Source organism: Trachurus trachurus, assembly GCF_905171665.1.
Source record: "Trachurus trachurus genome assembly, chromosome: 11".
NCBI classification, from domain to species: Eukaryota; Metazoa; Chordata; class Actinopteri; order Carangiformes; family Carangidae; genus Trachurus; species Trachurus trachurus.
This window is the reverse complement of record NC_139904.1, coordinates 10,365,915-10,389,528: the sequence shown is the minus strand read 5'-3', so window position 1 is coordinate 10,389,528 and position 23,614 is coordinate 10,365,915. Positions and strand designations below refer to the sequence as shown.

Below are 23,614 nucleotides of genomic sequence, written 5' to 3'. Positions count from 1 at the left end.
CTCTCTCCTGTCCTTTTTTTCTTTTCCCAGCATCCTTTGCTGCGTGGCTCCGCCCTCAGTGGGAGGGTCATTTACCGTGTCACCATCCGGGGGGCGGGGCCGCCCTCCCTCCTCCTCCTCCTCCTCCTCCTTCTCCTTCTCCTCCTTCTCCTCCTCCTCTTCCTCCTCCCAGTGACATCATCATGACACTGTTACATCATTGCTGTGATGTCATCATGCAGCATGCAACAGCACAGGAGGATCGTGGGACTTTTTTAAGCCCCGCCCGGCAACAACTTGTCCCGTCCTCCCCGTTCTCGGCCCGTTACTACGATGGTACAGTCAGTCCCGCCTCCTGACACTACGACTTGCCCTCTCTTTCTTTATTGGTCAGTGGGGCCAAGGCAGGGTCCACCAATGAGGTGGCAGGAAACAGTTTGAACCAACCAATCACCATGTTTGACAGGTCCAGGTCGTCCAATAGAATCTGAGCGGAGCCCATGAAGGATTTATGATCCATCCGACCGTAGTCGCCCCACACGATGATCTACAGACAGGAGGACAGGTTGGTTAGAACTTCCTGTTTCACACGGGAACATAATGAAACATGGCGGACAGAGACACCTGTACATGGCCTCCATAGATATATACACATAGATGCCGCATTCGGGCTTGTCAGGCACCTCAACACCGCCGCCATCTTGGGTCGGGGTTTCTGGCCATAGACATATACGTCTGACAAGCAGTCAGACCCGGTCAGACCCTTGTAGAACAAATTTCAGTGTATGTATGCATGTGGGTGTGTGTCTGAGTATTTACATTTATTTTAAAAAATTCAAAAAAAAAATGTTGTTGTTGAATCATAAATATATATCTGACATTTATAATAGACCAAACTGCTTGAAAATTGGTTGAATATTCAGTGAGTTATGGTGATTTTAATGATTGACAGACCTCTGCCTAATGCAGTACTGTAAGTAGACACGGCTTCCCCCGGCTCAAGATGGCGGCGGCGGTGACGTATTGTTCAAATGGACAGCAGCGTCAGAGGCGGCATCTATGTGTATATATCTATGCATGGCATCAGGATGACATCACTGACCCATTGGTAACGACCAGTGTTCGGCACCTACTTTTAAAAAGTAAAGTTCCTTTCCCCAAAAAAAAACTGAGTTAGTAACTGAACTACTGCATTGTAATGCATTATTCTTTTTAAATAAAATGCTCAACTAACCTCTCGTTAGGGGAAGAAGCCGTTTTATCTGGAACTAAGTTGGTTAGGTCCAGATAAACGGCTTTTTTGTTGATGGACTGAAAAAAAATGTGTAGACTATATAACGTCCGCCGTTGTTCCCAACACTGGTAGTGACACACTATACACTGTGTTTTTCCAATATCTAACTCTTGCAACAGAAAAGCTGTGAAAATGTTAAATATGGGCTCCAAATTTGTAACCTTAATATATATATATTTTTTATATAAACATGTTTTGCACCATCATTTCATTAGTTTTTTGTCTACAATAACCCTTGGCATTGTACATTTGCACTATTTTCTTTTTTTTTAATCTTTTTTTGTGTGTGTTATTTACCTTTCTCGTGTTATCTCAGCACTTATGATATTAATGTAAATGATGTGCAACAAATAAAGTAAAACAAAAATACACCCACACACACATATATACACTGTTTTCTCACCTGCAGGACTTTCCCTTCTGGATTCTCCTCAAACTGCAGCTGCTGTTGATAAAGAGGGTCGAGTGTTTTTCTCGCAAGACGAGTTCTCCTCTTCAACACACACTTCCCGTTGTCCATCAGATAAACCTTCACGTATGCAGCTACACAGAAACACAAACACACACACACGTTCAGTTCAGCTGCAGTGTGGTGAAACCAGGATCAGGTGTGTGTTACTGTGCAGTATTTTCACCTGGCGTGTTCTTGTTGCCTTGTTTACCCACAAGCCCCCGCGCTCGAATCACCTCCACATCCAGACGCTCCTTTCTGTACACCATGCCGATCTGGATGTCACCTGATCAACAAACAGCCAATCAGAGCTAATGTTAGATGACGTCACAGAGAAACTTGTCACAGCCCAATCACAGTCTTGATCCGTCAATTCTGACCAATAGGAATGGAGTATTGATTATCAGGCACTAAAGTATAAATATCTAAATACAAAAACTAGATATTAATACTGAAACTTTGATATATGATTAAAGCAGAAGTGAGTGATATATTTGTGTTCATATAAGTCTTAAATAGTTATATCTTCCGACAGCAATCACTTACATAGAGTGTTTGGTCTGAAACACGGGTCTCTCAGTCCCTCTGCTCTGCTCTGAGCCGAAGAGAAAACATTTATCGTATCCTACAGTTTTTATCCAATGAGGAGAGAGAACGGCATGCAGGGCTGTGTGTGCAGCCAAGGAACGCCGTGAATGTGGTGACGTAGCGACGAGGACTGTTATGGTGCGTTCAAGGAAACTCGTATTTTTCCGACCGTGAAGTGGTACCAGTTCGATCTGGTACGAGTTCACCGGTCGGAAGTTACGAGTGGCCGTTATAGTGACTTTCACCGGTAAAACAGGTCGGAAAAACACGAGTGGGTTGCCTGAAACGCTACAAAGTCGTAAGTTGTGACTTGAAGCTGTAATTTACGATTTCAAAAGCCTGCCTGGAACGCAGCATTAGCGAAAACGTCCGGACCATTCACTTCTGCTTTAAGTATAAATGTGTCAAATGATAATAATATTAAATATTAATATATATGCATGTAAAAACGAATGTACACAGTACCAACAACACATGATTATGGATATTGCTAACACTAATACTATTGATATTGTAAACACAAATATTAAAACTATTAATAAATCATAAAAACACTGATATACACTGATTATATTCATGTGTGCAATATACATTTCAGAAAAATATAATTAATATTATTGTGTAAAAGTAAAAAATAGATTTGCATCAAGTTTTGATTGGCTGTTACCCATGGGGGGCGTGGCCAGAGTCTGTCGTCCAGCCAGCTGGGCGGGGCCTAATCCCTCCAAGAAACCAGTGAATTGTTGGTCTGTCGCCAACTTCACGCCAGGAAATATAAGACTGAGATGATGTGGAGAAAAAACATAACAAATAAAAGTTATTACACAGAGAAGAAATAATATTAAAAGACAAATTACTGCATATTTAGTGTTGATTGTGTGTTTAAAAAAGAAAGTATTCATACGCTCCAGGTTTGGGGTCCTCGGCGTCTGGGTCTCGACTCGGCTGTCGAGTGAAACGAGCTTTAAACTCGACAGCCAAACCGGTCTCTACACTCCTTTGGACAGGAAGTCTGATCACCTTCTTCTTCTTCTCCTCCTCTGAAAGGACAGAGAGAGGAAGATGATTTAATCACATCAACATCAACACAGAGCATCAGCAGTAACTTCATCCGGCCTGCAGGGGGCAACGAAGATTTGTGTGGGTTGGTTTGTTGCCTCTAATCAAAGGTGCATCTCTTTTTAACCAGCTTTGCACAGTATGGGCACTGCCTTTTTAACTGAATTGTTGAATGTGGTTGGTGTTGTTTGTTGTTAAGTGTGTGTATTTAGTTTAACAGTGTGTGTCGACGGAGTGTTGCACATGTCATTTCACTACAATGATCTTGTGTTGTTGTATGTGACGAATAAATTATCTATCCATCTATCCATCTCAATCAATCAATCAATTTCCAGTAGTTCAACCCAACCAAGTATTGAGTGCATATAGATGGACATACCTTTCAGAAGGCCAACATTTCCATATTAAAAATGCATTTTTTAATTGGTCTTTTGTAATATTCAAATTTTTTGAGATACTGAATTTTAGGTCTTCATTATATGCAAGCCATAATTAAATAAATAAAGACGTGAAATATTTAATTCTGTTTGTAATGGATCTATATAATGTGTGAGTTTCACTTTTTGAATTGAATTACTAACATAAATAAACTTTTCTATGATATTCTAATTTATTGAGATGCACCTGTATGTATTGATAATTAGATTTCCATTTAGAGTACTGATTGCACCAGAAACATCAAATCTCTGCGCTGTGAATGAAAACATTTTTGTATGTGGTGGTTTTAATTTTAACTGGTTGAAGTGGGACTGACCCTCGGGGTTGAGCTGGGAGGCACTCTGACTCTTCTTTCCCAGTCCGACCATTCCCATCATCCTCGCTCCGAAACTGGAGCGTCTCTTCTTGTCATCGTCATCGTCATCGTTTCTCCCCAACGAACAGATTTCTCCACCGACACTGGAGGACTTCTGGAGAGGTCCGGGTGCCGGCGCCGGCCTGAAAGAGGAGCAAGAGGCAACAACACCTGTCAATCAGCTGCAGGGGGAGGGGCATGAACAAACCTGCTATACTCACTTGAGGGCGAGTGCTATAGACCGGTGTTTCTCAACCAGGGGTACTTGGACCTCTAGTAGTAACTAGTGTAATTGCAAGGGGTACTTAAAATTATAAAATATCATTTCATTGAGTGAGCTTTACAGATATTTATAATTTTACTAAAATAACCACCGGAGCCATCGTTATTGCCTAAACTGCAGAGGCTGAACTGAGTCTTTTTTCCCAATCCCATATGTTTTAATGGGAGATTAGTCATATTTTGTTGGTTTTGATTCACTCTTGTTTGTCTTTTTAAATTGACTGCATTATTCCTACAAAGTCAACACTTCGTGTGCTCTCCAAATTATTTTCTTAATTGGGCTTTTATTGTGAAACATCGCACAGGAAGATGTGTAAAACTCACTTACGTGCAATTAAAGTGTACAGCGACTTTTGAATCGTATATTTGCTTTCAGAACTGTTGATAAATATGCAACGATACAATCAAAAAGGCTATTTCTATTCCTGTCAAATTGGTTTGGGACATTTTTGCCCCCCCACCTCATGCCTGGGTAGTGTAGGGGGGCAAAGGGCGTCCTCAGGGTTGCTAAAAAAAATATGCAGGGGGTCCTGTGCCCTGAAAGAGTTGAGAACCACTGCTCTAGACCAGTGGTTCTCAAGCTTTTTTACATCAAGGACCTCTAAATTGACACAAATTAGACCATGGACCCCCATTGGACAAAATTTTGAAGCAAACACCAGAAATACACAAATATTTCTTCCGAGACTGAATAAAGTTTTGTAAATTCAAATTAGGGCCAATGGTGTGAATTTTTGGAAATATTATACATTTCTGGGAAAAAAAGTGGTACAATTTCTTCAAAAACATTTCTAGAAAGAAGTGGTAAAATTCTCCAAAAAAAAGAAAAAAAAAAAAGGAAAAAATTTTCTCGGAAAAAAAAAGTTAAAAAAACAAAATCTAGAAAAAGTGGTAAAATTTCTAAAAATAAAAAAAGAATTCTGAAAAAAAAAAAAAAAGTTTAACAATTCTAGAAAAAAATGTAAAATTTCAAGAAAAAGTTGGGGACCCCCTTGAACCCTCTCAAGGACCCCTGGGGGTCCCCGGACCCCACGTTGAGAACCACTGCTCTAGACAACCGCACCTGTCCGCTACCTGATGGGGAGCTGCAAACACACACCTGTCAGTCATTTAAAGGGGGTGTTGGGTGGGGCATAAAATCATACAAAGGAAGTGGGCGGAGTCATACTGTTGCTCTGACGACTGGTCTGACCCTTTGCAACAAGTGTTTGGTCGGTGTCTTACTTTGGAGGCTCAGGTTCCTCCACCTCCTCTCCCTCCTCCACTGATTCAGTCTTCTGTAACGAGGCTCCTCCTCCTCCTCCTCCTCCTCCTCCTCCTGCTGCTGCTGCTGCTACTTCCTGTGTCCCCGCCCCCACCTCCACTGATTGGCCTGATTCTAGAGCCTCCGCCCGACTGTGTCAGCCGACGAGAGGATAGCGCAGGAGCATGCAGGCAGGAACGTGCAGCAAGAGACAGAACGATGAAGAGTAAGGCATGCTAACATGCTACTTTATAGAGACATGCTAACATAGACAACAAGGCTAATATAACTCACACAAATCAACATGTTTAGAGGGACAGATTGTTGTAACATTCATAAGAGTTTAGTTATGAGGGAAGGAAGAGAGACGACATGCAACAAAGACGAAACTGAAGTGTGGGTTATATATATTAGGAAACCCAGTTCATTAATTTCATGAGCTATATCTTATTATTTATCATATTTGACGGAGGCAGCATTATTTTTCGGGAGCAGCTTTGTGTATATTATGAAACTATTTGTTGTATTTTTTTTTTATATTTCACTTTTCTTTGAACCACAGATTCTTTATTTGTAGAACAGGACAAGATAGGATGTCAACAACAGGAAATCTGCTCCATGGTTGGTTCCTGGTCTCACCTGATTCTGCGGATGGGTCGAGTTTCGGAGGCGTTGGACATGGCTGACACGTCACTGACATCACTGTCGGATGATTTAAAGGACAGACTGTCCCTCATCTGCACAGACAGGTGAGCAGGTGAGTAACATCACCAGTCATGATGTCTGTACAGTGTTGTGTAAAACGCTGAAATGTTGCTCACCTTTGACGGATCCTTCATCACACCTGCAGAGACAGGAGAGCAATTTATGGATTATTTATTTTATTTAGACACTCAGCTTTTGCTCACATACAAAAAAAAGCATATGAACATGGCAGTAACAGCTCTGACTTAAAGGGATAGTTCAACATTTTGGCAAATTGGCCCGTTGCCATAATCCCTATAGTTTTAGCAGTAGGTTCGTTACCTTTAATTGTCAGTGCAAGCTATTTTAGAACAGTGGAGCAGAGCCGTGAGCTGCTCAGAGCTACGCTATGGAGGCTAATGGGATTTCTTGGTTTCCCTCATCTCGTGGACAATTTGTGACCTGCACATTCATCACGCTATGAGATAATAACGGAACGTTATGAGACGGAGTTGTTTTTGAGGTTAATTCATGCAAAACCCCTGATGTGCGTTCCTGTCGCGGGCAGTTTTTCGGCAAGCAGTCTCTGCATTTGCCTCGAAAACAACTCGGTCTTGTAACGTTCTGTTATTACCTCATAGCATGGTGGATGTGCAGGTCACAACTTGTCCCCCAGAGCGTTTTGGAGTTGTTGAATTGTGTATTTGATGAGTTTGATGAGGGAAACCAAGAAATCCCATGAGCCTCCGTAGTGTAGCTCTGAGCAGCTTGCGGCTCTGCTCCGCCGTTCTAAAGATAGCTTGCACTGACAATTAAAGGTAACGAACCTACTCTTAACACTGTAGGGATTATGGCAATGGGCCAATTTGCCAAAATGTTGAACTATCGCTTTAAATACAGCATGGGTAACTTCATACTCCTGACATCACAGAGGGGAAAGACCAAACAGAAAGATAAACCAAACAGCAGAACAGAGATTCAGCTTCGCTCTCTACCTCACGTTCGGACGGTGAGGAATCTAAGGGAAAACAGCAAACATATGCTGACCAGATGAAAACCCACCAGCAACAAGTAGCAACCAGCAAAACCAGACACTTCAAGTCATAGCCAGTGGACGCAAGGTTTCGTTTCACTTCACAGTTGGCTCAGAGAGAGAAAATATAAAAGACATAAAGACAGGACATCTACCTTCTTTGCTCGGCTGTATCACATCCCCTTCACATGACAATGATGAATGGATGGATGATTGATGAATGTAAAATGAAAGAAGAAATTCAACCAGACAAGAAATGATTCACAAACAATTCAGTTCACACAAACCAGGACAGGAGGGACAGATGAAAGGGTGACTGGATGGAGACTGACCTAAACAACAGACCTAAAGTTAGTTACAGGAGTCTAGTCTACAACGACAAGGACCATTTAGGCAGTAATTTAACATAAACATGGAAAAGTGCAGAGTCTTTAGCTTCAGTCTCTCTTCACCCACAGTCAGTGTGTTTACATAATACGTCCTGATCTCTCTATGCAGATGATGCACAGTCGTATATTCCTGTCCACTTTTCTCATTTCTGCACTTTGCACAAAATACAGCTACAAAGCTCACTTCAGCTCACTTTTAAACAATATTTCATCAACTCCAAGTGAAACATCTGACCGCCAGACATGAAACATACCAGTGTGCATTGACTCAACAGCTGCAACTTTCCACCTAAACTGTGGTGCATCAGTTGAAACAAACCTTTTCAAACTGCCTTTAAAAATCGAATGTCTATCACCGAATCATTTTATTGTTTTGTTATTCATCTACTGTAGTATTACTTTTTATTATTTTCTTTATATATGTATCACATTGCTCTTTCTAGCTCTTTGAAAATATATTAATAAAACCACGAATCGAATAAATTGGAGCGGCATTATTATCATGATAATGTGGAAGACTAAATCAGAAAATGAAGTAAAAGTGGCACAGAAAGGAAATCTAAACCAACACTAACTACCGCACTTCCTCTAATCAACATCTCCCAGGGCAAAGGTCACTGGAGCTAACAGTCTGCCCCCACATGGGCGTGGCGAACAGGTGGTACATTACCATTGGCAGTTTTTTTCTGCTGGTCCTCCCATGTGACCTCTACATCATGACAGACAGAGAGAGGTGATTGGTCAGACGACAGTCACACCCTGAAACACTTGCTCTGTTCAGGTGATCCCTCTGACATTAAACCAGTTAAACCATCAGGGGTCAAATCCCAAGACTCATTAACAACATCTGATCAGTTTACGAGCTGACGAGGATAACTCAGATCGGCCCGAGGCTGACTTGCCTTTTCTGGTCCCTCCAGGTGTCGCTGAACGTCTGTCTGGCTCTGATGACATCAGCATGATGTAACCAAGATCAACACATGAATGAATGAATGAATGAATGAATGAATGAATGAATGAATGAATGAATGAATGAATGAATGAATGAATGAATGAATGAAACATTGATGGTGGGGAATGAAAAATCATAAACTGGACTGATTTACTGCTGGTTGATCACTACCGGCAAACCAAACTTATGATGTACACACCTGGAGTCAGTGGGGGCGGGGCCGGTGAGGGGGCAGGTGAAGGTGTAGGTGTGGGGGCAGGTGTTGGGGGTATTGATTGAGGAGGTGGGGCTGCAACAGGTGTGGGTGCAGGTGCAGGTGCAGGAACAGGTGCGGGGGCAGGTGCGGGTGCAGGAGCGGGTGTGGGTGCAGGTGCGGGTGCAGGGGCAGGTGCGGGAGTGGGGGCAGGAGTTGGGGCAGGGGCAGGTGCAGGGGCGGGTGCAGGGGCGGGTGCTGGGGCGGGTGCTGGGGCGGGTGCTGGTGCAGGTGTGGGTGCAGGGGCAGGGGCAGGGGCAGGGGCAGGGGCAGGTGCAGGTGCAGGTGCGGGGGCAGGGGCTGGGGCAGGTGCAGGTGCAGGGGCATGTGCAGGTGCAGGGGCAGGGGCAGGAGGTGGGGCATGTGCAGGTGCAGGTGCAGGGGCAGGAAGTGGGGCATGTGCAGGTGCAGGGGCAGGAGGTGGGGCATGTGCAGGTGCAGGGGCAGGTACAGGGGCAGGAGGTGGGTGAGGTTGGATTGGTCCAGAAGGCGGCGGAGCTTGGATTCGTATAACAGGAGGTTGGTGATTGACAAGAGGAGGGGCTTGTTTGTGGGGAATGGGAGGGACCATGGTTGCAGGTGGTGCTCCTGTGGCAGGCGGGGCCATAACTGATGGACAGCGAAAGATGTAATAGAAAATGAAAAAGAAGAGATGATAAAAAGATGAATAAATGAAAACAGACAGTGGAATGAAGAATGATGATCTGTTCCAACAGCTAACCATTTATCTCTATCAGTCTAAAGCTACCTATGTCAACACCAAGAATATCGTATTACCAAAGTATTATTAAAGATCAGTACAGCATCACTACAACTACATCACTACAGCTACCCAAAGGTCTTACGGAGAAGCCAAGCTGTTCTAGTTCTACACAACTGTTGCTCTACACACAGATCCGAGTCTGTACCTGTTTGCACAATGTCAGCAGGTTCTCCATCTGAAAGACACAACTCACTGTTAGACCATTACAGCCACCAGAAGGCCACCTTCTTCTTTCTCTGTCTTTATGCAGACAACACACAGTTATACGCCACAGTAACCCCCAACTAAACTGTCCACAAAATCCTCATCGTTGGCTCCAATGGTGCGCCTTAACATTTTACTTAAGAGCACTTCACGGTCGCCAACAGTTTTCTTATAAACCTGGTACAGATTGAGGTTGGAAGGGAGAAACCTTTTCATCTGTCAGACCAAAGCCTTTACTGATCAACCCCAGAAAAACCCGCCCAACTGATTGGTAGGTTGTTGGAGGCATCACTTAACAAGTAACTACTATCTCTAATAGACATACTTCTGTCTGGGGCTCCTTTGGGTGGGACGGCGGGCAGCTGGCGTCCTCGGCGGCTGCAGATCGGCGTACCTGATGGACTCGTCGTCTGGGCCCTGTTGGACAAGATCAGAAATCAAACTACCATCCTGACAGGAGGGAACTCAGTGGTTATTGTGGTCATTAGTATTATAGGATTAAGGATGTTGTTTATAGGTAGGTTTGTGCCAGGCCATGCAACACTATGTTTCCTACAAACAGACTAGTAGCCAATATACTGTGGGCCTGAGAGGTGAAGACACCAATGAGTCAATGCACTAGACACTGTCTCCATGGTTATAGGGACTGATTTGATCATTGGGGTATTTGGCACAAAGAAACCGCACTGATCATCCATTCTCCGTGTCTGTCTTGACCATTCAGCTGATGAAGAAACCAGAACTGATTTAAGCAAAGCAGAGTTGTGAGCCATGCTGTCCTGCTGCCGTTTCAGACTGAACCCAAAACGTCCAGACTTCTCTGAGGTCTGAAAGAACTCAGATGACAAGATGCACTAATTCATTTCCATTTCCTGCTCTTTACCACATCGTTATTAGGCCAAAAACTTTAATTAATTTCCATTGAAATCTGTCAGGGCTTTTTTTTTTTTTTTTTTTTAACTTTTTTTTAACTTTTTTTTTTTTTTTTATAATAACTTTATATCACATTTACACAGTCAAGTAAACAACATTACCCACAAGCCACCTCAGCAGCAGATGACTAAAGCTATAAACCAGACGGCTATGACTGTAATTCTTTGTTGCTGCAGAAACAAAACTCAGCACCTAAACAGTGAATCCGATCAAAGTGTGATCTAAAACAGTTGTGTCTATATGAAGGAGAAAAAATGAGTTGCATTAAAATATGCTGCCAAATGAATGTAATACTGTCTGACCTGCATGGCTAAACAAGTGAGAAAATATATCTTTGTAATGTAACTGAATGTAGCTTTTAATTGTATGTTTTGTATTTGATGTAAAACATTTAAAACTTATAGATCAGGCACAAAACAACCTTGTACAAAACATGAAATATAATGACAAGAAATGTTTGTGATAGGGTCAGTAATGATGTTGTATGGTATACAAATCTGTCAGGGCTAAAGACTGATAAACCAAAGTCTGGCTCAGTCTGGAGGTTTGGAGTTGAGTTCACAGCAGGACAACACGACTACAAAAGTTCAATCTGGAGACTCATGCAGTGCAACAACAAACGTACAAAAGCCAAACAAAAACGAACAAACAACGGCAGCATGCTGTTAAACCCATGAATCAGAAAAATAAACAAAAAATAAAGGTGAGCATGCAAAAAAGGAAAAGATTAAGGGTGTGGAGATTCTTCAGATGGATGTCATGCTTCGAGCTTTGAGGATAAAAATAACTGTCAGCAAACACCATGGAGACGGAGGCGGTTTCTGATCGGTCAGCCGTCGGTCACCTGGTAAGGGCAGGTGAAGAGGGGGCGGAGCGTCTAGACCTCAGGTGGCCAGAGTCGGCTCGGTCAGTGGAGTGTGAGCGTGTGTAGACGGGTCGGTCCACCATCGCTCGCTGGTCAGCTGACCGAGAGCGACTATAGTAATCCCGCCGGTCCATCCCCCGACTGTACCTGCACATCACCATGACAACCATCACCCACCATCACCATTGAAAAACCACTGCACCTGCACACCTGTGACACCCAGGCCGCTGTCAGCAGATTGGCTGGTTGTACCTGTGGATGGTTGGGGGTGAACAGGAAGCGTAAGGCACTGACACCTGGAAATCAAAAACCAAAGAAGGCGGCGAGATGCCAAGAGAACTCTGTTGTCTCAGTTACAAACTGGACACAGTTGATGTCGAGAGTTTGGGCGTCTGATTAACCAAGAGCACAGATCTGAACTCGGTGTACTGGGTGGAGGAGGAGGAATTACTAAGGAACTACACCTACTACCTGAGCACTGTCCGTTATTCAGTTTACCTGAGCAATTCTTCATCATAGGCATCGGGTTCGTAGGGGAAGTCAGGGATGAAGTCCTCACTGAAGAACAGAAAAACATCACAACTCTCGAACATACTGAAGCTAAGGTCAACTTTTACCTCTATAGTGGGATAGAGCACGCACATCCAAAGTATTGCAGGTGCAGGACTAACAAACAAGTAGACTTTTTGAAAAAAGGGTGAAGTCCGCACACTGTTGTAGCTCCTCAAATGTTTATTGTAGGCTAAAGGATCAATGTTTCGATCACATTGATCTTCGTCCTTCCTGACGAAGATCTATGTGATCGAAACGTTGACCCTTAGGCCTACAAAAGTTCAATTTTCGATCAATGTTTCAATCACATAGATCTTCGTCAGGAAGGACGAAGATCTATGTGAGCGAAACGTTGATCCTTTAGCCTACAATAAACATTTGAAGAGCTACAACAGTGTGCGGACTTCACCCTTTTTTCAAAAAGTCAACTTTTACCTCTACACTACATTACCCCAAAATCCCACAGGCTCACCTATAGTCCACACAGTTCCCATTCATCATGTGGTTTGTCCAGGGAGTTTGGTTCGGACCGTTATAATATCTGACGTTTGGAGACGAGAAAGTGATGATTTATCCAACACTTACTGCAACTGCTGATAATATATGTATAACCACTACAATAACTACTACTATGACTACCAGTACTACTACTACTGCAATTCTTCATTCAGTATTTGGCGTACCTGTCATGGGAATCGAGAGAATTGGCAACAGACATCCTCCTCACCGATCTCCTGAATACACAGAAAGCCAAACTGTTCAATACAACTGCACTACAACCAGTACTACAACCAGGAGTAGCATCTGGACTCCTGGACCACCTGAACTAACCGGTAGTTAAAAGAGTACAACTCCAACAAATAGCCATAGCAGAAACAGTGGTGACACTATCACCTGTGGCATTACAAGTACTAAAACCTCAACAACTGGGAGTACACACAGTACCAAAACCAGTACTAAGACTAGGAGTACAACAGGGGCTACAACTAGTACCACACCCAGTAATCAAACCACTATGACGAGCACAACTAACCAATGCTACATCCAGTGGTAGCAGAAAAACGTCCGGTACTGAAAACTAAAGATGCACCGATCCAGCTTTTTCAGTCCCAGTTCCAATACCTATTCCTGGGCTTAGCGTATCGGCCGACACCTGATATCGATCCGATTGTGTTTTGCAATGCAATCGCCACACCTCCCAACACTTCCATTGCCGGTATTGCAAGTAGCCATCCAACTTGTTGGCTGAAACACTTCCATACAGCTAACCCTTTGGCTCGCTCCATGTTGTTGTTGTTGTTCTGTGTTTACATGCTGCTGACATGTGATGTAACAGTGGATAGATTGGTGTCATGGATCGGCAACATTATCCGATACTTGATTCTTGAGCTATTTAGTCAATATCTGGGCCGATATCCAATCTCAGTAGGCTATCGGATCGGTGCATCCCTACTGAAAACCAGTACTAAAACACGGACTGTGTTCCGATCTACAACCTTTATTGAAACCAATACTACAACAAAAGTACGGCCAGTACTAGAACCAGAACTACAACCCAACATCCAGCCCTGACCTGGGTGCTGGTTCAGACCTGTCGATACAGCACTGTATTGGTTTATCTGACAGAGACGGTGTATCTGATAGACTATGCTGCTGAGGCCTGATCAGATAATGTTCTCCTTGAACACATTATCATACTTTGTCCTAGAGACTGTGCAGTGCTGATTGGCTGCTGTCCAGGCGACCCAGGTCAGGTATTGTGCTGTGTGTTGCCATCGTTACCTGTTCAGGCTACTGTACTGGCCGGCATCAGAGTATGCCCGGCTCAGTTTGGAGCCTCGCAACAGACGCACAGCATCTTCCCGGTACAACGGGTACAGAGGGTTACCGCTGGCAACCACAGGTCAGAGGTCAGCAAAGGTCAAAAAAGATCAGAGGTCAAAGAGCGTCAGAGGTCAGCAGAGGTAAGAGGTCAGAGGTCAGGAGGGGAGTAAAATGAAGCTGAGACGTTTCAGAAAGCTGCCTGGTTGCCATCAGGTAAATTAACTCAAATACATAAAGTTTCACTGAAACTGGTGGAAACACATTTAAACCGAACAATAAAGTTCCTGCCAGGACTCAGTAACCTAATCTCATCTCATCTCATTTGTCCCCGCTGGTCTCATCTTAGTTTATCATCTTATTTAATCTCTTATGTCTGGTTTTATCTACAGCTATCTCCTCTCACCACCATTAATCCTGAATCTTCTCTTCTTTATATATTGTCATATCAGATCTAATTCTCATGTCTCATCTAATTTCGGGTATCATTTCATTTTATATACTATATAGTCAAATTTGTATCATTATTATCTAAGTTCAACTCATCCCATTCAATCTATTTATCATGAATCATAACAAAAACACCACACAGAGAGCACTCAGTAGCAGCTGGTTACCTTTGAGGAGGCGGTTGGCTCGGCGACCGAGACCTCATCCTGACCACATCAGATCGAGAGCAGTGATTGGACGACATCACTTGCTCCGGCACTGAGAGGGTGGAGCTGTGGAAGTCCCGCCCATTCTGTCTGTAGTCTGCACACACAAAGAAGAAGAGCTGGGACTTGAACCAACAACTCTGGCAGTGTTTTGCTCCAAAGACCCAGTTAGACCGGCTTTTATCACAGTTAATTAAGGATGAAATCAATTAATTTCAGTGTAAGCACCATAAGCCCTGGAATTACTGTTGATTATCCAGAACAGTGGGTAGATCATTGAAGGGAATGTCCGAAATGTGAATTTAAAGCAATAGCTCTGTTTTACTGTCACGCTCATATGAATTTCACTTTGTTAAACTCATGAGCTGCAGGTGTTACAGTGTATGATGGGACATGAAGTTCACCTGATATCACCCCGATGCCGTCTTCACAGTCATAATCTGAAAACTCACTGTCACTGATCCTCTGAGACCCTGCAGAGGGAACGAAAGGTAGAGAGACACAGACAGAGAGAGGGAGCGAGAGAGAGGGAGGATGTTTAAGCCTGTAAGCAGCTCCTCTGTAATCCTCTACAGGAAGGTCAACTAATCTGACACAGAAACAGAAACAGTACAGGGAGATAAGAAACAACTGAGTTTGAGTTTACACATCAACATTAAAAGGACAGATTCACACATTTCACTTGAGTTTACCCCTCAGACTCTCCTAAAACCTTTAAGAAATCAAATCAAAGACTATCGAACCCTCCTCAACCACCCTTGAACCTTTAAGAGCTGCTTACTTTAGGATTTTTGAAATAACAACAAATGCTTTCGGAGCCCCCATCAAGGATTCCTAGATCCCAAACCCCGACCGGCAACAACCTTTAAATAATCCCTACGATCCCAACTACCAATCAAACGCCTTGAGAACACATGGAACCCCACTTGATGAACCTTAAAACCTTCTTGAGGATTATTGGGGACTTAAGACATTAAATACCACTGGGCCACTTCAAGGATCTACAGACCCATAACTAGCCGTTATAAAATCCCATACTAGCTTGAATTCTCTCAAGAACCTCTGTAGGGTCGTCTCAACAGTCTAAAGGGTATATAAATGACTCTAGGACCCCCTTAAAGACAGCTAATGTCTTCTACAATTGCTCCATTGGTATCCATCAAAACAACTAATTCTAGAAACTTCTGAAATTTGCATTTGCAGGGTTTCTGCACCTCTTAGAGACCCCAGGGGTTGCCTTGGGGACAGCTGTAATACACATCCCCTAAGCAACTAGGGTACTGTCAGTCATTTGTAGATCTGCCACAGTGATTTTGATTGATTTCTTTTAAGTATCAATTTCTCAGTTTCTAAAACATTTGTGAAAACCTCTTATTAAATACTGGGAACCTCTCAAGAACATCCAGAACCCCTTAGATCCAAAATGCCACTAAAGAATTACTGGAACCTCCACCACCAGCCACTGAAGTCTTCCTAAGGAACTTGAAGACCTCTGGTACAGCCTTGAAGACAACTGCTAACCCCTTCAGGACACCTATTCTTAAAAATATCAATGCTCCATCAAGGACCTCCTACAAAAATTTCTTGAGATGAGTCGTACCTATGAATTTCTATTAAAAAACCACATGGATCTCACGTGGACTATTTAATTGAAAACAAATTGTAGAGGTCAGTTTAGGAACACATGGAAGTAGATTAAAGTAATGTACGGTTCAAACCTTTGAAGTTCATGAATGTACATATCCTTACAGACACACTGAATCCTCCTTTACGTATAATTTCCAAAGAAAGTATGTTAACTTAACATCAGGGGGGGAAAGGCCATAGTTAGCCTTCACTACAATTAGTCAGCAACTGCAACACAAATGCATACACAGAGTTGTTGTTACCTGAGTTATAGTAAGGACCTTTGTCTGGCAAAGCATCATGGGAGGAAAGTAAAACAAAATCAACAGACAAGTAAAAAAAATTCAAAACAAAACTTGATGGTGAACAAAAAACACAAACAACAAAAACGTTTAGTGTGTGTTCTCACTCTGCAGCCTCCTGCTGGGCTGACTGGGTTCAGGCTGCAGTCCTCTCCTCTGCAGGTAGGGGGAGGCACTGGGCAGCGGCAAAGAGGAAACATCATGAAGCTGGAGTTTGTACCAGTGAGGCTGATCATCCAGTAAAGCCGACTCCAGTTCTATTAGAACCTAAAGACACGTACGAAGAGAAAACGGAGAGAAAACTGGTTCTTAGAAGGTTCTGATGAGAGACGACCACATCTGTAACATGGACGTTCTCTGAATGTCCTGACCTCTCCCAGGAACTGGCTCTCCTCCTCTCGCACCCGGGCCTGATCCCAGACCGTCAGCTCCAACATCCGTTCTCTGAAGTCCCGCCCGTGGACCGGAGAGTACATGAAAGTCTGGTTCCACCGAGGCTCCACCGACTTCTTTACTGTCTTCGTCCTCCGCTTACTCTTGTCACTGAAAGGAGAGATGGGGACAATTAACAGCAACAACATCACAAAGCAGCAACCACTTTTAAAGCAGAAGTAAGCGATATTTTTGTGTTAATATAAGTCTTAAATAGTTATATCTTCCGACAGCAATCACTTACATAGAGTGTTTGGACTGAAACACGGGTCTCTCAGTCACTCTGCTCTGCTCTGAGCCGAGGAGAAAACTTTTCTTGTATCCTACAAGTTTTATCCAATGAGGAGAGAGAACGGCATGAAGGGCTGTGTGTGCAGCCAAGGGATGCATGTGCATGTGGTGACGTAGGGACGAGGACCAATAGATCCATGACGAGGGCGGGGGCTGCTAACTCCATCGGCTGACAAGACGTTATGGTGCGTTCAAGGCAACCCGTAACTCTTGTTTTTCCGACCTGTGAAGTCGTACCAGTTTGATCTGGTACGAGTTCACGGGTTGGAAGTTACGAGTGGCCGTTATAGAGACTTTCACAGGTAAAACAGGTCGGAAAAACACGAGTGGGTTGCCTGGAACGCTACAAAGTCATGAGTCGTGACTTGAAGCTGTAATTTACGGTTTCAAAAGCCTGCCTGGAACGCAGCATTAGCCAAAACGACCGGATCGCTAACTTCTGCTTTAATTATACAGAACCAGACCAGAGATTCAGCACATCAGCAAAACCAGATATATATGAAAACACAACCAAGGACAGGTCCTGGTCCATAAATCTCTTATTTTACCTTCTGTCTGGCAGGAGGTAGATCTTGACGTAGGGGTTTCTGGGTCGGCCATCATCTTGGACAGGAAGTTCTTTGGCTCCAAGAACCGTGACAATCAGCTGATGACCGACTTTGTCATACCAGAGCTTCACCTGTATAAACACATTTTAAAATGAAGACATTGTTAAACACAGAATACCAAACAGGTGTAGAGGAACCCAGAGACCAATAAAGGAACCAAAGGCGACAGGAAGAGAATATGTGCAATCCTAAAGAAAAACGATACCCAGGAAAAAAAAAGACCATAACAAATGTAGAGACAAAACCTTAGCAACAGCAGAATAAGAACAAGAAAGGAGCCACACATTAGAGAAGTTGAACACAATCAAATGCACCCATAAAGAACCATCAACAGCCATATAGAGGCTTTATCATTGAAACAACCAAAGAAACCCACAAAGCTGAAGTAAAACCACATGAAACAGAAGCAGAAACACTGCAACAGAGATGAACCCAACAGAACCACAAAGAAGACTAGTACCCGGCACAATATTAGAGGTCCGTGGGAAACAAACAGGTATAGAAACAAACAAACAAGGGAAACCGTATTGACAAGGATTTTAAGACCGCTTAATCAACATGCACAGTCTCCTGAAAAGGGCGGTGCTGGGAGCAGATCCCCAGACAATTGCCACAAGCTTTTTAGTATCTAGTTCTTCTCTCTGCTTTCCAGTGTTGTGATGATGTCACTTCCTCTAATTATTGTAAACACCTGCAATCAACCAATTTGCATTTGTTGTACTGAAGTATTAAAAAGGAAGCCACACAACAATTGAAAAATGTCGGTCCTGATAAAGGTCGATAGCCCGAAACGTTGACCCAGTAAACAGGGCTTTGATGTGAGTGCGGGAGTAAGTCGTGATTTTGCAGGATTTTAACAAGCAAAACGCTGCATGTTCCTCACCAGGACAGAAGAACATTGGGCACATTGGAAGCAGAGAACTGCAGAACAGAGGGGAACCAAAGAGAACAGTATAGAGTACCAAAGGACCGAAAATGGGTTAATTATCATCAAACCCAGCAGAACAGATAAGGAACCATTTACAGAACAGCACTGAGAACAGAACCAAATCCCTGCAGACCAGGCGGTGGGCCATTTGAACAGACCCTGACCCAGAACCACCAGAACTTAAGAAGAATTCAAGTGAAGAGACAACAAGAAGAAACTAGCCCGACAGAACAGGAGAGCGCAGCAGAACAGAAGTAGGACCGTATTAAACAGTTACAGAAGCTTTTAGTCAATTCTTATCACTGCTCTACAGCGGCGTCTCAGTTCGAATACTTCCACGAGAGTACACTGTAATGTAGTATACTATGTACACTATAGCTGTGTCTCAATTCAGGGGCTGCAGCCTTCGGAGGACCCAGCCTACCCGGTCTCCGGAGGCAACGGCTTCGGAGGCTCCTCCGTCGGCCGCATCAACGGTCGGTAAATGAGACGGTCTAGCCTTCGGAGCATTTCCTGATCCGAATGTAAACAACGGCCGAACGTAAACAACAGCGTAACGTTACAACGTAACATTTGAAAGTGGCGCCTGCAACGGCTCTACCGCTCCTCCGCTCCTCACTTTTTTTTTTTTAATAAGTAGAATAAATACACGGGCAGTTATCATTAATATACTAATAAACAAACAACTGAACAGCAGCCAGGGGGCTAGGCTATTAAATGAATAGAAAATAAAGAGCAGAGTGATATGTTTTCATAGCTTTATTATCATTTGAGTCAGATGCTTTGCCTCCGCTCCTCACCTGTGCAGCCAGAGCAGAGCTCAGCTCAGCAGCGGGCAGCCACAGCTCCGAGCCGGCCGCAGAGCCGGGTTACCGTGGCTACAGCACAGAGCTGCTCCGTTCGATAGCTAACGGCTAGGTTGCTAATAACAACAACGGTGCAGCAAAGCATCTTGGGATACGGGAGGCCGCGAAGGATAGTCAAAAGCTGTGTCTCAATTCAGGGGCTGCAGCCTTCGGAGGACCCAGCCTACGCGGTCTCCGGAGGCAACGGCTTCGGAGGCTCCTCCGTCGGCCGCATCAACCGTTGGTAAATGGGACGGTCTAGCCTTCAGAGCCTTTCCTGATCCGAACGTAAACAACGGCGTAACGTAAACAACGGCCGGACGTTAAACATTTAAAAGTGGCGCTTGCAACGGCTCTACCGCTCCTCCTCCTTTTTTTTTTTTTTTTCAAGAAGTAGAATCAATACAAGGGCAGTTATCATTAATATACTAATAAACAAACCATTGAACAGCAGCCAGGGGGGTAGGCTATTAAGTGAATAGAGAATAAAGAGCACAAGTAATGTGTTTTCATAGCTTTCTTATTAAAAGTTGTCACACTCAGCTGCTTTGCCTCCGCTCCTCACCTGTGCAGCCAGAGCAGAGCAGAGCAGAGCTCAGCTCAGCGGGCAGCCACACCTCCGAGCCGGCCGCAGAGCCGGGTTACCGTGGTTACAGCACAGAGCTGCTACGTTCGATAGCTAACGGCTAGGTTGCTAATAACAACAACGGTGCAGCAAAGCATCTTGGGATACGGGAGGCCGCGAAGGATGGTAGCGATGCATCCTCCGAATGCAGGGGAAAGGAGGACGCATTTGGAGGCTGCATTTGGAGGAGCCTTCGAATTTGGACGAATTGGGACAGCCTTCGCGCAGCGCTGTGACGTAATCGGCCTTCAAATGCACCCTTCGAAGGCTGCAGCCCCTGAATTGAGACACAGCTTATGTGGTGCACAAATTTCGACAGTGTTGTCTGAAATCGAATACTGTCGTTGTCCACTTACTGGTTGCCAATGTCTTCTTTTGTTTGGACCACTGCTGTTGCCGGTCAACACATCTACCGGCTCGTTTTGTTTGTAATTTCAATTAGCGATAATTATTAATCATACTTTTTTTTTTTTTTTTTTGGCTTGTGTGGGCCACCTGTTTAATGTGAGGTTACACCACTGCCACCGCTGCCGCCATGTCAGCCAGTTCCTCTTACTGGCGGAAAACACTGCCCTGCCCGTAAGTTGATTTACATATTATATTCTGCTGCATAGCCTAGACGGCGATCATTGAGGGTGGGAAGTTTCCATCGCTCCACACTGGCCGTTGTGAGTGAAACCATCCGGGTTCTTACAATTCACTGCATTTTGACATACTAGTCAGTGTGAACGCACTAACATACTCAAGATAGTTAGTGTGAGTACGGAAGTATTGGAATTGAGACACAACACAAGTGCTTGGCCACCATTTGCAAAGGGGGCGGGGCTATGACATCACTGGCACTAAGAACTACACTGTCCACTATCCACAAAGTTTCCGAACGTCATCTATGGTCAAAACCGGAAGCCGGTTTTGCATTTCCGGTGGAATTGTACGTTTACGTTTCCATGGTTTTCAGTCGTTGTCATAGTTGCGGTAAACACATGGATCTATTAATGCTGGCTTTGAACACGGATTTCAATTTGTGTGATATCCATTGTTAAAAGCCGGTGTGATGATCCATGCGTTTTGCAGATTTTCATTGAAAAAAAATCCATGCATTTACCACGACTACCGAAACCATGGAAACGTAAACATAAAATTCCAACGGAAGAGCAAAACCGGCTTACGTTTTTGTCGTTCGGAAAAAGGTGGATACGAGCTCCGTCACTAACCAGCATCTCACTGCTCTACAGTTTACCTGAATTCGAGGAACCAGAGGACGCCTGTTCACAGTCTGAAACACACACACACATCACCATGGAGATGGCTGTTAACTGACTGCTGATTGGCTGAGGATATGTGGCAGTGCAGTGCAGTGCATGATGGGTAGACTTACAGAGACTTGTCCAGACATGACACTGGGGCTCATGGGAGACGTGACAGAGATGGACGGACCGACTTTCTGAGAGTCGAAGGAACTTGAACCTGAAGATAAAACAAACAAAAGACGTCATATTTAGTTTAGGAACCGGAGAACGGGCGCCGGCTCTCACAGACTTGACTTTGTGTCTCTTTGTTTGTTGTTGTTTTGTTGTGTATTAAACTCACTGGAGTCCAGCTGGACGTGGGAGCTCTCAGTTGTTCTGATGGAACAAAAACCACAATGTGTTAACATGAGCGGAAACATCTCAACTGTCTTCAAATGTATTTAACGTTGTTTTTTGCTGAAACATCATTAAAGGGATACGGCAACATTTTTTTTCCGTGTCTTGCCTCACTCCCGAGTCCATGACAAGCAGATAGACACCATCCTTTTGACTGTGCGTGCAGTAACAAGGGAGATAGAGCTGTATCGCCCGTAATTAGCTTAGCTCAAACGCTGGAAGTGTATCGGTAGTGTTAGCCTGCCTCCTACTCGAGCCAAAACCAGCTGTCAGAAGCTGATTTCATTTTAGCTCTAAACTCTGTAAATATACCTATCACTTTATCAACATTTCAAACATTTTTAGGCGAGAAAGTAGCCGTTTAGATCAGCAGTGTGTCGTTAATTTGTCTAAATACCAGCTGTTTACAATTTTGTTTGGACGAATTCGGCGCTACTCAAGCTAGCCGTTGTGGCCAACGCACTTCCGGTTACTTTCACAAAATAAAACACCCGTTGCCCTTTACATACAGAAGTGCTTTTACTTTGAAATAGAAAGCTAACCTACCCTCGCTGTAGCTAGCTTGAACCAAAATAAACCGCCTTTGCTTGAACCCTCCGTTTTGACCGATCTCGTCCCGTTAGCGGCATCGGATCAGATCGGCCCACCGGTTTTCGTTTAGAGTTGCTGAAGAGTGTCTCTGATGACTTTAGGTGGAGGCAGGCTAACATTACCGATACACTTCCAGCGTTTGAGCTAAGCTAATTACCGGCGATACGGCTCTATCTCCCTCGTTACTGCACGCACAGTCGAAAGGATGGTGTCTATCTGCTTGTCATGGACTCGGGAGTGAGGCAAGACACGAAAAAAAAAAAAGGTTGGCGTATCCCTTTTAACATCTGTGATGTAACCCCAGCGTGACCTTTGACCCACCCGGTTGGCCGGGACACCACCAGCTCCACCTGTGGCTCTGGTTTGGACTCGAGGATGATGTTGTATACTTCGTTGAACGTGGCTCCTTGGAGAACCCGTCCGTTCCACTCGAGGACCTGATCCCCTGAGCCACCGAGAGGAGAGAGGAGAAGAAGGAGGAGGAGGAGGAGGAGGAGATTGTGTGACGTCATAATCGGCTGTAATTAACATGTGATGCACTTGTTGGCGCTTTTCTCTCTCGGGGCCTGTTCCACAAAGCCAGATCATCACCACGGCAACAGGGATAGATCCCCATGGTAACCTGTGCTGCAGGTTGAGTTCAGTGGATCTAAGTGGCCAGTTACTACATTATAAGAGTAACTCATTGCCAGGAGAAGTAACTATTGCATTACATATTGCATATGTCCAATTACTTGGACTCCACTCCTCAATGCAATTTTGTATGTAATGAAACTCAACATTAAATATGTTAAATGAATGAAATTGACACTTAATAGAATAAATCATTATTATTATTATTATTATTAACATTGTACACTTATGTACACTAAACTGCATTGTCGTGTAGGACAATGCAACAGACACCTATCAATTTCATTATTATA

At 44.0% G+C, this 23,614-nt stretch overlaps 1 protein-coding gene across 1 annotated transcript in view; it reads right to left on the bottom strand.

The window, feature by feature from the left end:
- Positions 1-245: 245 nt before the first annotated feature.
- The window catches only part of LOC310993946 (regulating synaptic membrane exocytosis protein 2-like), a gene marked incomplete at its 5' end in the record, with an annotated part of 40,821 nt that continues 17,452 nt past the window's right edge, over positions 246-23,614 (bottom strand). The window contains 29 exons of the mRNA XM_083982430.1: positions 246-526; positions 1,677-1,816; positions 1,909-2,010; positions 2,980-3,092; positions 3,217-3,352; positions 4,126-4,307; positions 5,671-5,841; positions 6,329-6,426; positions 6,511-6,533; positions 8,698-8,739; positions 8,964-9,222; positions 9,452-9,588; positions 9,909-9,938; positions 10,293-10,384; positions 11,745-11,912; positions 12,264-12,323; positions 12,790-12,858; positions 13,001-13,051; positions 14,100-14,207; positions 14,756-14,891; positions 15,199-15,267; positions 16,684-16,707; positions 16,830-16,989; positions 17,094-17,265; positions 17,994-18,124; positions 21,692-21,727; positions 21,830-21,918; positions 22,042-22,076; positions 23,010-23,133. Coding sequence (XP_083838556.1) covers positions 341-526; positions 1,677-1,816; positions 1,909-2,010; positions 2,980-3,092; positions 3,217-3,352; positions 4,126-4,307; positions 5,671-5,841; positions 6,329-6,426; positions 6,511-6,533; positions 8,698-8,739; positions 8,964-9,222; positions 9,452-9,588; positions 9,909-9,938; positions 10,293-10,384; positions 11,745-11,912; positions 12,264-12,323; positions 12,790-12,858; positions 13,001-13,051; positions 14,100-14,207; positions 14,756-14,891; positions 15,199-15,267; positions 16,684-16,707; positions 16,830-16,989; positions 17,094-17,265; positions 17,994-18,124; positions 21,692-21,727; positions 21,830-21,918; positions 22,042-22,076; positions 23,010-23,133 — 3,143 coding nt within the window. The 3' untranslated portion in view covers positions 246-340. The remainder of the gene's footprint in view (positions 527-1,676; positions 1,817-1,908; positions 2,011-2,979; positions 3,093-3,216; positions 3,353-4,125; positions 4,308-5,670; positions 5,842-6,328; positions 6,427-6,510; positions 6,534-8,697; positions 8,740-8,963; positions 9,223-9,451; positions 9,589-9,908; positions 9,939-10,292; positions 10,385-11,744; positions 11,913-12,263; positions 12,324-12,789; positions 12,859-13,000; positions 13,052-14,099; positions 14,208-14,755; positions 14,892-15,198; positions 15,268-16,683; positions 16,708-16,829; positions 16,990-17,093; positions 17,266-17,993; positions 18,125-21,691; positions 21,728-21,829; positions 21,919-22,041; positions 22,077-23,009; positions 23,134-23,614) is intronic.